The sequence below is a fragment of the Equus przewalskii genome, chromosome 19 (genome assembly GCF_037783145.1).
Source record: "Equus przewalskii isolate Varuska chromosome 19, EquPr2, whole genome shotgun sequence".
In the NCBI taxonomy this organism is placed as follows: Eukaryota; Metazoa; Chordata; class Mammalia; order Perissodactyla; family Equidae; genus Equus; species Equus przewalskii.
Window position 1 is genome coordinate 62,685,806 of NC_091849.1, and position 14,258 is coordinate 62,700,063.

A 14,258-nucleotide genomic window follows, 5' to 3' on the forward strand; every position below is an offset into this window, starting at 1 on the left:
CCGCCTGTTGCACCTCTAATTTAATTTGGAGACCTTTCATCTTTACCTTCCTTCCTATGCCGCCAGTGCTCAGGGAGCTAATTTGTACCTGGTTCATTTTCCTCTTTTATCTCATCTACTTAACATCAACCATGGAAATCAGATGCACTACGATCAAAAGATGAAGCCTGACTTGGGACATTTGTGTGTGTGTTTGAGGAAGATTGGCCCTCAGCTAACATCTGTGCCAGTCTTCCTCTGTTTTATTTGTGGGACACTGCCACAGCATGGCTTGATGAGCAGTGTGTAGCTCTGTGCCCAGGATCCAAACCCAGGAACCCCAGCTGACAAAGCGGAATCTTTGAACTTAACCACTATGCCCCCGGCCGGCCCCAGGACATTCTTTCCTTAAGTACTGAGAATTACTTAAGAACTAATGTGTGTGTGTGTGTGCACAATGCAAAGAGACCTATGCCTCGGCCCTACAGCATCTTCCCTTCCCCCAGGAGCTGCAGTTTTCAGATGGTTTTTCTGGTCCTATCTTTTCTCCAAGAGAGCAATGTCTGGACTGTAATCCACATGGAATCATCAATCCTAGACTGGGTGTAGGGTAGACCATCCCATCAAAGCACAAGACTAAGAATGCATAAATTCAACTATCTGACGTTTTAGAGAGTTCAGTACTGCTTTCTATGAAAACACTGCTTGCTAAGGAAAAGAATGTGTTGTAAAAAATGGAATGTATCAACGTGTATGCTGGTGACAGACGCCTACTCTGTCAAAAACACTCATGTGGGGAGGAGGAATGGTGGTGGAGAAAGGGACTAGTCATAAAATTACTGTCTGGGAAGAACCTCTAGGAACTACAGAATTTAAATTCTAAGTGTACCATGCATATTATGATTTTAAAAACTTCCTTCTGTTCTGTATTTTATATACTCCGCACGCCTCTCTAAAAGAGTTGCATATGCTCTTAAGTTTACTTTAGTGTCTTCAAAGTTTTGCAAGTTTTTCCCTTCCTAGTTTCCTTTTGGCCAATAGTATTTCTTCTCACCCTCTCTTCTTTCTTTCATCTTCTTTCTCTTTCTTTTTCCCCCTATGGACCAATGAAAAAACCTGGCCGAATGGTTAAAGTTCCACATCCTGGCTTCGGCACCTGTGTTTGCCCGTTGGGATGCTGGGCATGGACCTACTCCACTCGGCAGGCATGCTGTGGAGACGACCCACATAAAAGTAGAGGAAGGTTGGCACAGATGTTAGCTCAGGGCAAATCTTCCTCACTGAAAAAAAAGAAAAAGAAAAAACCTACTGGATGCTTCTCTTGCTGCTTAACATCCACTACCGCCAAGCCTTCCTTTCAGTTTGGGAAGCACTGAAGACAGACACTGTTCTGACCGTTTCACTGCCCATAGTGCCCGCTCCCCCATGCCTCTAACACAGCACCCCAACAGGCTGGCGGCGGGGAACGCACTGAAACCACACCCCCTCACGGCCCACGCCGCGGAAAGGTTAGCTAACAACGACGTCATTACTTCACTCTCACGGAGGCACATTTTCACAGGTAAGGCAGCTTCCAAGTTGCAGAAGAAAGAAACTTTGAGGTTTAAAATTATGGTGTACTGAAACGCAAAGGTCCTTCCTTCAGAATACAAACCACATCTTTCGGGTGAAGAGCACATAAGCAGGATCAAAATAAAAGCCCAACTTAAATAAACCAGAGGACGTCTCTAATCTTGACACCTATAATCTCTAATAACAAAGACCATACCACACAACGTCAAGCTTACTCGAAAACAGGGAAGGAAAGCCCCATAGGGTGAAAGTATGAAGAAGGAAAGATGGAGAGCAATTACTGGTCCTTTTACACACAAAGAAGGAGGCGGTGAATGCGTACGAAGGGGCGACTGCCCTTAAGAAATGGATTTTTAAAAGCCACGTAGGCAGGAAAATTAAACTGTTAGGGTACAGAGAACCTCGGCCCTGAGTTAAGAAAGCCACATGGATATTCGGATGCAGGTGTGGGGTCTATATGATTACTAGACGCACAGGCCGCCCACTTTACTGGGGGGCGGGGTCTTGGAGGCAGGAGGCCCGGGAATTTGGGGTAGAGGAAGGCGACCGTCGCACGGGATGTGAAAGAATCCAACACTTTTTTTAAGGTCTACTTGTGTACGAGGAAGAAGAAAACTGACAAAACCATGCAACTCAGTATCGTTTGCAGGAAACACAGACTGCAAAATACCAGCCTCAAGAAACACCACCGGCCCCCCTCTCCGCCGGTCTGGGCACGCGAGGGAGGAGCGCTCCTCAGCGGCCGGGCCGCCGGCAAGCACCGGGGCGAGCGCCGGGGCAGGAGAGGCCCGGGAGAGGTCCGGAAAAGGAACCGGCAGTCCGGGGGATGCCTCGGGCTGCGAAGAGACACACCCACCGGGCCGCACAGCCCAACTCATTTGCCAGAGGGTTTCCTTGCACAAGAGGTCATCTTCGGAGTCAGAAAGGGCCTTTGCAGGGTGGGGGAAGAGGGAGGGAAGACCCCCAGGAAGTCGGTGTTGTCACTACTACCCATTTCCGTGCCAGGGGGCTGGACGAGAGAAAGGTCTCTGGGCTGATTCTGAGTCACCACCTGCATCTTCCTCCCCATGCGGCTCTGGACTCAGTCACACCTGTGCAGGGTCCCCCGCTCTCCCGAGCTCGCCTGGCCGCCGCCCCTCCACCTCTGGGCTCCACCCTCACAGTCGCTCCTCACCCTGCGCTGTCCCTCGGCCCGACCTCGGGGCCCGGGGGCAGCACAGCCTCGGCCAGCCTCACTCCCTCGGGCCACAGGGGTCCTCTCGCCCGCCCTCCATCCCCGGGGCAGCGGGGGCTACGGGAGCCCCGAGGAGCTCCTCCCGGCGTCCCGGCGAGGCCCCTCCCGCCCCGCGGCGGGCGGCGCTACCTCCTGGAAGAGCTCCAGACTGTAGGTGTTGTCGTCGTCGGCGAAGAAGAGCACGCCGGGCTGCGCGCGCTGGTGCCGGTGCCGCTGGCGCAGCCAGGCCAGGCCGGCGTTGCGCTGCTCCGTGGCGCGCGGCAGCCCGGGCCGCTTGTAGCGCCGCGGCGTGGGCACGTGCAGGTGCGTGCAGGGCAGCCCGGCGCGCGCCAGGAAGCGGCTCACCAGCTCGCTGCGCGCCGCCGCGTCCTCCACCAGGATCCAGTGCAGCTGCGCCACCTGGCGAAAGGTGTTGGCCAGGCGCGTCAGCTCTGCCTTCTGCACCGGGCGGCTGTAGGTGGGCGTGATGGCATAGATGGTGGGCAGGGGCGGCGCGCGCGGCGGCCCGGACTCGTTGCGCCGCTCGGAGCCGCGCCCCGGGCCGCCCCTGCGGAGCGGGGGTCGGGCGCCCCCGCGGCCCCCAGCGTAGGGAGAGAAGTAGGGGCGCGGGGTGAGCGGGAGCGCGGGCCTGCGCGTGTCCACGTCGAGCATGATGATGACGATCAGGATCCAGGGCAGCAGGATGAAGAAGCGGCTGAACAGCACGGACTTCATGGCGCGCTCCCCGCCGGTTTCTCGGACGTCCTAGGAGGAGCGAGCCGGGGACCCAGCTTGCAGCTTGGACGGCTCAGGAAGCGGCGGCCGGCGCGCTCTCCATGGGGTCGGGGTCGGGGCGCTGCCGGGCCGGGCGCCGGGCTCGGGGGCTCCGCGCAGGTGCCGAGGAGCGGGGGCCACGGGGCGGGTCGGCGGCAAGCGGACTCGGTGCAGCGCGCGCTGCGGGCCCGGAGTGGAGCCGACCCCAGGAAGGCGGAGATGCCCGCGCTCTTCCCGAGGACTGCGAGCCGGTGCGGGTCCCGCGGCGCTGCGGGCGCTGTGCTCAGCCGTGGGCCCCGATGCGCTCTCTGGGGCACCTTCGAGGGCAGGAGGCAGGCGCCCAGGGCTCCTTGGTCACGTCCTAGCGGGGGCGGTGAGTCCCGGGAGGGGACCCCGGGGCGCTGGTGCCAGCTCTGAGCGCGCGCCGCAGCCAAGCCTGCGCTCCGTCCTGCTTCTCTCAGAGCCGCTCCCGCTCCGGCAGCGATCCCAAAGCCGGGAAGAAAGAAGGAGCGAGGGGCGGGGGCGCTGCAGACTCCAGCGTGCTCCCAGCCCCCCCGAGGGAGACCGCGGCGCGGCTGCGGGCGGGAGGGGAAAGGAGGGGGCCGCACGGCCGGGGAGGCGGGCAGGGGGCCCCGCGGGGAGGCGCGACCTCCGAGAGGGGGTGCTCGTCCGCTGAGGTCCGCGCGCGCAGCTTTCTCAAATGCTGCCCGGTCTTTGGAGATCCGCCAGGAAAGCTCATTCCCGGGCGGAAAACTCGGGAGCCTGGGGTTGGGGTGCGAGGAGGTGGGAGGGGCCGGGACACCCCTCTGGAGCCCGGCGCGGGGTGGGCCGAGCGGCGGCCGCAGAGCGGGGTCCCCGAAAGGTCCAAGTCGGTGGAGCCGGGGACGAGGGGCCGCGCTCGGGGCTCGGCCTGCGAGATGCGCATGAGAAGGACTCGCTCCGTGCGATTGCTGCCCGGCTGCAGTGTGACCATTGGGGAAATTCCTGCAACTCCAGCCGAGCACATTTAACTTATTTTTCTCAGTAATTTGGAGGCACAGCCCCTCGGAGTCCGCGCCATCGGCATTATTCCGTTTGACCCTCCCAACGACCCTTTCTAGGAGGCCTGGCAGGTGGCATCACTTTCATTTTCTGGACGAGGAAGCCGAGGCTCAGAGTTTAAAGTGAGTTCCTCGAGGTCAGTGGCAAGCGGCCAAGTGGACACAGGACGCGGGTCCCCGCGCGGCGGGGGAATCACTCGGACACGGCTGGACCGCGCGGGGCTGCGCTCCCGGGGCGTGCGCACGGCTCACAGCGTCCGAGGACAGCGTCCGCCAGGCACGAGCACACGGCTGGCGCCCAGTGCGGACTCTTCTATGGGGCGCCTCTGCCGCCAGGCCCCGGGGTCTGTAAAGCACGCGGAGGAGGCAGGGGCCGCGCGCACGCTCGGTCCCGGGAGGCGCGGGCAGAGCCGCGGGAAAGCCTTCCCCCAGCCGGCGGCAGTGATTTCCGAGCCCGTTTCCTGGGCTGGCTGTCCTGCTCAGGCTTGCCTTCTGAGGGCGGGCGATGGCGAGCTGGGGGCTGGGGGTGCCCTCGGCCGTTCCGACCCCGAGCCCCCCCCACCCCCGGCCCCCGTTGGTCGGTCTGTGAAGGTCCCTGCCTTCCCGCCGAGTCTGAAAGCTGAGAGAGACGTGTGTAGATGTGATGCGCCGCCCCCCCCCCCTCGGCGGGGCCAGCCGTGGGTCCCCACCTCCCTGGGTCACCCAGAACGCACACTTCAAACGCGGCAGGTTAGCGCATCCCCACCGCAGGAAACGGCGAACCCGTGCCACGCGCTGCTGTTCTCGGCCAGCCTGGTGGGCCTCGACCCTCTCACAGCCTCGGGCAAACGTGCGCCCGTCCGGCCGGGTCTGCGCCCGCGGACATCGCAGTGGGCGTCTTGCGGGAGGGAGGTCAGCGCAGGCTTTTCTTAAATCCTAGAAAGCGCCACACACGCCCGCCCGGCCCGACGAGATCACTGAAGGCTCCTAAGTCCTCTTGAAGTTTTTGATGTGCGTAGTTGAAGAGCGGAGCCCTGTGGGTTAGCTGGGTAAATCCCAGGTGGTTACCAAATTGTATTAAAAAGCATCCCCTCAGGGCGGCCTGGTGGCGCAGCGGTTAAGTGCGCACGTTCCGCTTCTCGGTGGAGCAGGTTGCTGGTTCGGATCCCTGGTGCGGACATGGCACCTCTTGGCTAACCCATGCTGTGGCAGGCGTCCCACATATAAAGTGGAGGAAGATGGGCATGGAATTTCGCTCAGGGACAGTCTTCCTCAGCAAAAAATAGGAGGATTGGCAGTAGTTAGCTCAGGGCTAATCTTCCTCAAAAAAAATAAAAAATAAAAAGCATCGCCTCGTTAGTAGGGAACTCTTGGTTATTCTCACTTTACCATAAAACCTATTTCTTAATTGCTTCTTCTCCAGCAACCGGGGCTATTGAGTGATGACACACTTTCAAAATCAATCATATTTTGGGATTTGAGATATTAACGGGTGCCCAGAATTCACACGTGTCGTATAACACAACACTTAGGCAGCACCTCCGCATCAAGGAGGTCATGTCATCCTTTCCGTTATCCTTGGTCAGACTTTGCCTCCAGGTTTACCTCAATCAGCCTTCTGTTCCGGGCATCGTGGTTCTCCGAGGCAGGCAGACCTGGGTTTGAATCCCATCCAGGCTGCTTCAGCAACGTTAGAAAGTCGGTGAGTCTGTCAAAGCATCCGTCTCCTCGTCTAGAAAATGGAGTTAGTAGTACATACTCCCTGGGAATGTTGTAAGGATCAAATAGGATAAGTTAGGTAAGGTATTTTGCAGAGGAGCTGGCATTATGCAGGCAGTCAATAAATGTTATTTACATACAGATAACACTTCCTCAAAATAAGATCTTAACCCAGGAGGTCTTGCAGGATCGTCATCACACAGGAACATAAAATAAAATCCGTTCTAGACAGGACTGACAACCCTCTAAATAAGGCCCCACCTGTCGGGGAGGCATTAGTGTGTGTGGTAAAGTCTTCTCAATTTGGGGTAGGGAAAGGCAGAAAGAGGAAATCAATTTACGCCCAATACAAGGTGCAGCTTGTCTCGCAATAAGGATGACATGTTTCCAAGTGACATTTATTTCAAAGACTGGATATGCCATATTGTTTCACATTCATTAACTCAAAAATGTGACCCACATCTTTTATGATCAAATCTGAGTAAAGATACAGAGGTACAAAAATTACTAAGAATGTCCACTTGAAGCAGCAAACTCGGGTAAGTCACTTTTGTGTGTGTGTGTGTGTGTGTGTGTGTATGCGTGCATGTGTGTGTGTGTGAGGAAGGATGTCCCTGAGCTGACATCTGTGCCAATCTTCCTCTGTTCTGTATGTGGGTCAGCGTCACAGCATGGCTGGATGAGCTGTGTGCAGGTTCACGCTCGGGATCCCAACCCATGAACCCCGGGCCCCGGAAGCCTGGAGCAGGAACCTAACTGTGCCATCAACCAGCCCCAGGGTAAATCACTTTTACATGCAAAAATACATCATAGTTATAAAATATTTAGAGAGTTTATCAGGCACTGGGATAGAAACACCTTCTTTAAATGGAAGCTTGGAGAAAATGTGACTCGTATGAATCATAATCACTGGGTAGCCACAGTACTTTTCCATATAGTTTATGATTCTTACATAGAACAATTTAAACTTGACCTGTGGTTGATAATGAAGGTTGGTGTAAGTCACTGGAGAAATTAAAATGATTAGCCAGCTTCAGAGCTTCTCTACATCCTCTCAGTGTTTGTTTTCATTTAATCTCTCTAATCATTTGTGTAACGAGATGAGCATGGCTTCATCTGTGCTAGTGAAGCCTTAGATTGCTGGCATCAGCCACTGCATTTCAGCATTCAGTTGTTCTCAAATAAACAAAGGTAAAAACATCTCATCTGCAGAATTAACAAAAAGGTATTATCTAATCACTAAATGTTTGCTTTTGCCTTGGTGAGTGATATGCAGCTGTACCTTCTGCAGCACGATTAGGTGCACCGTATAGAACTGACCCCATTTGACAGTGGAGCCTGGGGCTGTGCGAGTGCGACTCAGGCAACTTTGAAATGCGAATCTGGGGACATCTTGGTATTCTTGACGAGAGAGAGCAAGAAAAAGATCTATGCACAAGTATTTGTAAATATGTGATGATATTATGTGCATACAAGTCAGGTTGAAAAGAGAATCACAACTAATTCATGTGCAAGTAATAACATGAAGGTATTGATAATCAATACCCACACACATGTGAACATAAGTATTTTCTTTTGAAATAGCAGACACAATTATGTGAAAGAGTGGTGTCAAAATAAATCATTCTGATAGCCCCAAATTCCAGGAATACGTGACAGTTTCATTGATGACTGTCAGAAAAATGATACCTGAATCATGAATTAAAGGGCTCATTTCGTTTATTTTATTTTCGTGCATCTGGATCCTCTACAGATATCACTTTTGGCTTAGAATTGTTCTAAGTTATAATGCTTCCTTAAAATTTTAGACATTTGCAGCTATTATGTACAAAATGTGACATTAGCTGTAGTTTGTTCGGTAAAATCCTACTTTTATAGGGTGGGTTGGAATCAAGGTTATTCAATAAAAGCAGTTTTCTAGAAAAGTAGAAGTTGGCAATTTATCCTAACAATTTTATTGAAAAATAATTCTATTCGGTTTGAATAATAGCTGAAGATAAAACATGCCAGTGTTCCTCCTTTTGCCTTTATTAATGAATTAGGATGCACAAAACCCAATAAAACATGCATAAAGGCATACGAGCATACTTTATAGTTTTTTTCCTCTATCTTAAAAATTGACATTTACATTAAAATGGCAATTTGTGAGAAATAGGATTTTACTGTAAAATCACATGACCTAGCATTTACAGTTGTTAGGAGATGAAAGCATTTTAAAGACTATGAAGGAGTTGATACATAAAGTAGAGGAGATTGGCCGTGAGTTCATAATTGTTGAAGCTGGGAGATTACACACGAGGGTTCCTTGTATTATTGGGCCTATTTTTCAAAATTTCCATAATAAAAAGTTAAAATATATAAAATAGGCTATTATGTACTACAGTTTGTTTACCAAGATAAGTCTGGTGTCACCGCCAGAAGCTGAGGTGGTAGATTGTTCCTTATCCTGTTGAATCAGACTCTTGGTCCTGAAAATAGGTCAGTTCAGTTAAGCAGTTATGTCCTATTTCGGGAGGCAGTGGTGTAATGGAAGTGACGGGGGCATCTAAATTAGGCCTTTATATAGTATGAGTAACAGGTATTTAATGGGGGACATTTATATGGAAATAAAAGAAAAACAAAGGTTAATGATTAGCACAAAGTGTAAACTCAGTTTTTGAGTCCAGAGGCCAGTCAGTCAAGAAGATGTTTAAATCTTGAGATGGTGGATTGAGGACAGGCAGTGGAAATCCCATGAAACTTTTCTTTGTTGGTTTGTAGTTTGAATGTCTCTGGTCATGGCATCAGGTGTTACGGTGAACTTTCTGAGTGGTCTACACTGCACCAAGCATGAAGGTTGTCCATACAGGATCTGGTGTGCTGATTTCCCTGAAATGTATATCAAGTCATCAAGCTTCAGCTTGCAGGGCTTCAGAAAAAGGACAGCTTTAGTTTTTAGTGAGATCAAGTAAGGGGGTGATGTGAAAAATTGGAGAAATTAATTATTGACAAAATGCACAAAATGGCAGGAACAAGTTTATAAAGAGGATAAAAAGCATAAAGTCAGTGAACATGGCACTTTCTCACAGCCCACAAGGCTTTTATTGAAACATAGAATTTCCTCCCTACAATCAGCCCCATTTTTATCAAAGAGGATCAAAGAAAGATGAATTTGTTTGTAAAACAAATCTACTCTCATTAAACCTGGCTTGATTATTTACGTAAGTGTGACAAGAATAGTGATTTATCATATAGGCTCTTGCTTGGCTGGAACTTTTAATAAAGGATTTCAGATTGGCCCTTTAAAAGCCTATAGAGCTTCATCAGCCAAGTCAGGAACTCGCCACCAGACTTTTTCTGCAATACCTATAGATTTGGTTAAATTCCTCTCTTTTGGGGGTCCCCAGTATATCTTAGGTCTCCTGGGTCTGGTAGGTGGTGACCTTCTTTACTCTCCTATAAGGTTGGAAACCCTGTAAGCAAGCTACCAGGCTGGTATTCCAACGAACTTTAGAAGCATTGGCTCCATCAATCTTAAATTGTTCCTTAAATCTGTCTGGTCATATCTGATTCTATGCATATCATTCTCAAATATGACATTCCAATCAAAGCCTTGGTAATATAACCAATGTTTTCAATTATGACCTGTTGCAAGAAGAACATATTTTTATTGAACTTATGCAAACAACTATAATATCATGAAAATAGGAATATTCAATAAGAGTTTCCAAATTCTGAAGGGATCAGGTAGGGAGAAAAGATAAATGGTTCAATTCTGTTTACAAAGGTATAATTCAAAAAACTGTTGTAGGTTATAGTTTAAGAGAAAAAAGAAAATGAATTTTTTAATCTGGACAACAAAATATTTAAAAAACTAATATTTTAACAAAAATTAATTGAAAAATATAACCAGTTTCTTTAGTCCTGTGTGATTAATTCTTGTTTTTCTTGCTCTTGAGTGAGCAGTTTTATGAATCAATCAGTTTCTTCATTAGATTTCCAGAATTTCTTAGTTCAGTTGTATGATTTTTTTTTTTAAGGATTGGCACCTGGGCTAACAACTGTTGCCAATCTTTCCTTTTTTTTTTTTTTCCTGCTTTATCTCCCAAAACGCCCCCCTGTACACAGTTGTATATCTTAGCTGCAGGTCCTTCTAGTTGCGGGATGTGGGACGCCGCCTCAATGTGGCCTGACGAGCGGTCCCATGTCTGCGCGTAGACGCGGAGCATGCGAACTTAACCACTCGGACACGGAGCCGGCCCCCAGTGGTATGATTTTAAAGTTATCAGAAACCTGTGTTCCAGGAGACTTGTCCCAGGCCTTTCTGTGAATCTCTTTGAAGATGAAGCACTTTTGTTTGTAGTTGACTGCAAAAGCTTTCAGGGAATCATCAGAGTGAAAAAAACTATCTGTGAGTGACAAAAGGCTCAAAAATAGCTATGGTTAGAGATCTGATGAGAGTTCATTATAAGGTGATTGACAAGGAAATTGTGTTATTTCTGTGGCATTTAACATTTTAAGATAATAATTGGAATTATTACTGATTATATGCATAGTAAGGACATTGACAAATTTTTAAGAATTTTAAACAATTTTTAATTTCATGTATTAATAGCATATATTCATACAAATAGAACCTAAAGGATAAACATCACTTTTATTAAAAAATGTTTCCTATGTAATTAAACTTATCAAATAAGCCTAATTAGTTTATCTCTCTTTTTATAAGGAGAGAAAACAAATCTTTTGAGATTTTCCAGGGGCCTTCTAGGAAATCCCAAAGTTGGTTTCAGGTCAAAAAAGACTTTGTTCAAAATTTGATTTGAGGGAGTTTTCAAAAAAATGTTAAAAAGTTTGAACACTTAATTAAGTAGATCACAGATCACTATGAAACAATGTCTAGTTATCCATCTAACCGAAGTGACAATAAAAAATTGTGAAGCCAAATGCAAGAAGTAACATACTTTAGTGAAAAAAGACCTTAGCTTTTTACATATTGAGAAGACTCAGGTTTTCTCTGTAATCAAATAAGCAGAGATCTTCTAGTTTTCATTTTAAATCTTATCCGTGAGTTAAGTATAAATACAGAAACATGAAGTTTACTAATTTATACAGGAGTTGATTCTCATCTTTGCTTCATTAATATTTTTCCTTTCAATCTGATCGTCCCATAGGTAAAAATAGGACATTTGCTTAGGATAAGAGATCTCTAAAAAATCCTTTTAGAGAAAAAAAGCCCAAATCTTCAAAGGTATATCTATTTCAACGTGGCTACAAACCAATGAGCCTTTTAACGGATTAACTGTGGGCACAGGAGACGGTCCCAAAGAGGATGCAAAAGACACAGGCCTCCTGAGCTCCAGAGCCCCACCAGAGACAGACTCAGACAACCCGAGAGCTGGTGACTGTTGGGAGGATGCTAGTGTGGATGGGGGGCAACCACCGTATTCTCAATCTGACAACTGGCTGCCTGCAGATACCCACCCAGACATCTGCCTTCCCTGGCAGGCAGAAAGCCAAGCCAAGCTCTCAGAACACAAACAAAGACAAAGTGGAAAGCAATAGGGAAAGGATCAATAATCAATGGGTGCCCAAACCAAATTCCCAAGAGTCACAATCCAAGAACTAATGTTTTTACAAATGTTTTTCTCCTGCCGTCTGTACTTGGAAAGGAGGAGACAAGAAGTTTTCACCTTCCTCTCCCTGGTACGACGGAGACCTGGCAGAGCTGACTGGGGGAGGAATTCTTGCCTTCTGCCAGCTTTTGTCAGTTCTCCCAGGACCGCATCCACAGGCTCTGGGGAGGGTAGGAGTGGGACATCCCAGCCTTTTAGGAGCATCCTCATTGTCCAGAAACTGTAGGGGAGGCAAAACTTAGGGTCTGTCTGACCCTGAGAATTAAATAGACATAAAACTGATTAACAGGGGGAAAGCATACAAATTTATTTAACATAAGTTTTATGTGACATGTGAGGGAGCCCTCATAAGGAAATGAAGACCCCAAAGAAGTGGGAAAACCTATGCTTTTGTACTAAGTGGAACAGAGAGGTATTGTGGAAAAGTAACTAAAATGTGTGGAGAGGCTAAAGGAAGATGAGAATTATTTTAATAAGTCTGTACAGAATTTCCTCAGCCTTAACTCCCCATCTCCGGTGATATGAATATTTCTTTCCTCCTGGTATAGGGAGGGCATCTTCCACACAGGAGTTTTATCTCCTGCTTTCAGAAGAAAGGGGAGGATCAGAGGCCCTTCTTGCATCTGCTGTTTTTCAAGTGCCTTTAGCTCAAAATAATCCTTATGCCAAAGTGGCATATTTTGGGGTGGTATATTCTGTTCCCCTTCAGGCTACTATAACAAAGTAGCAGACACTGGGTGGCTTGAACAACAAACATCTATTTGGCACAGTTCTGGTGGCTTCTAAGTCCAAGATCAAGGTGCCAGCAGGTTTGGTGTCTGGTGAGAGCCCTCTTCTGGGTGGCTGACTGCTGACTTCTCGTGGTGTCCTCACAGGGCAGAAAGAGAGCAACAGAGCTCTCTGGGGTCCCCTTTATAAGGACTCTAATCCCATTCTTGAGAGGTCTACTCTCATGACCTAATTACCTCCCAAAGAGCCCACATCCTAATACCATAGCACTGGGGGTTAGGGTTTTATCATATGAATTATAGGGGGACCCAAACATGTGGTCCCTTGCACAGGGTTAAAGAAGGTTTGCAGTATCTTCTTAAATAAGAAACCATCTCCTGCTTGTCTCAGAGTAAATCCAGTCCCTGCCAGTAAACACATGTTTTATGAGTGCCTCACCTGCAAAATACAAGAATTAAAATAATAGAACCTTGTCAATGCTTTAGATGCAATTTCTTCTAAATATGGTGGTCCACTGGCTTGAATTAGTTTGTTTTTATTTTCATAACAAATGAATTTATGAGCCTACTGTTGGGAGTTGAAGTACCTACATTTATTAGTTTCTGTTTCTTGAGTGCCAGATTGAGTATGACTTGGCTCAGGCATGTATTCAGGATTCTAAATGAAATAGGAACCCCTCAAGCAAAGTGAACAGGGAGTCTGCTCCCTTCTTCCTCTGCCCACCAGGAGTTTATTGCTTCAGCCTAAGAATTTACCCACATAGATTGAGTCAGAAAAGGAGCTCATTCAGAAGCTTGGTTCTGAAGCAGAAATAGCATAAGGGCTGCAAAATTGAGTCTATTATTTTTGAAGAAAAGTGCTTGGAATTCTATTCAAATAGAATGCAATTAAGCCAGCAAAACCATCATTCCCCAACTATGGCATAACTTCCTACAGTCACACTTCAACTAACCCACAGCAACAGCCCTCAAATTCCAAGTGAAGCCCATGCTCTAAGACAGTCTCCAAGCAGCTGGGGGCAAGGCTGTCACTCTGTAGGGTCGGGAAGCATCATTATTCAGAAGGTGGTCGTAATAAAGCACAGAAACCTAAGTGTGGATGCTGTCCGCTGGCACGGTTACTGCAGTGCTTAGACGTTACCTGAGACCCAGGTCAGCTTTGTCACGAGGGTTGCAACCTGGCACCCAGGAGGAAGAGCTGGTCAGAATGAGGAGACCTGAGTCTGTATCCTGGATACCCATCTCTGGGTGCCTCTCTGAAGTTCTTCCTCGCTTGTCGAATGAATATGAAAACAGTCCCTGCCTCCTGTCGTCACTCCTAGAACTATGAAGTGCTGTGTAAAAACTGTCATGGACCGCATTCTGTTCAATGCACTAAACGCACTTTAGCACAACTACTCTGCAAAGTAGGTGCAGAGTGTGGGAACACTTTCCGAGGTCATACAGCTGGTAAGTGTGAGACTGAATTTGAACCCAATTCATTATTTTATTCCAAAGCCAGCGTTCTTTCCACTGCCATAGCGGTTTCCCACAAATGTAGAAGAGTTGAATGGGTAGTAGGAGATATGTAAATGTAAGTTATCTCAGCGTTCAAATCCTTGTGATGAAATGAGCTGACACATGTCAACTCTTAGAACAA

General features: G+C 48.3%; 1 protein-coding gene across 4 annotated transcripts in view; it reads right to left on the reverse strand.

The window, feature by feature from the left end:
* Positions 1-3,632, reverse strand: part of B3GAT2 (beta-1,3-glucuronyltransferase 2) — a 55,438-nt gene extending 51,806 nt beyond the window's left edge. For 3 of the 4 annotated variants that reach the window (XR_011529842.1, XR_011529843.1, XM_070584889.1), the window contains exon 1: positions 2,915-3,632. Coding sequence is in view for 2 of the 4 variants with exons in the window: in XM_070584889.1 (XP_070440990.1) it covers positions 2,915-3,499 (585 nt within the window). In the remaining 2 variants the exon portion in view is untranslated. The remainder of the gene's footprint in view (positions 1-2,914) is intronic. The other variant, XM_070584890.1, reaches the window with a different exon arrangement.
* Positions 3,633-14,258: the final 10,626 nt, after the last annotated feature.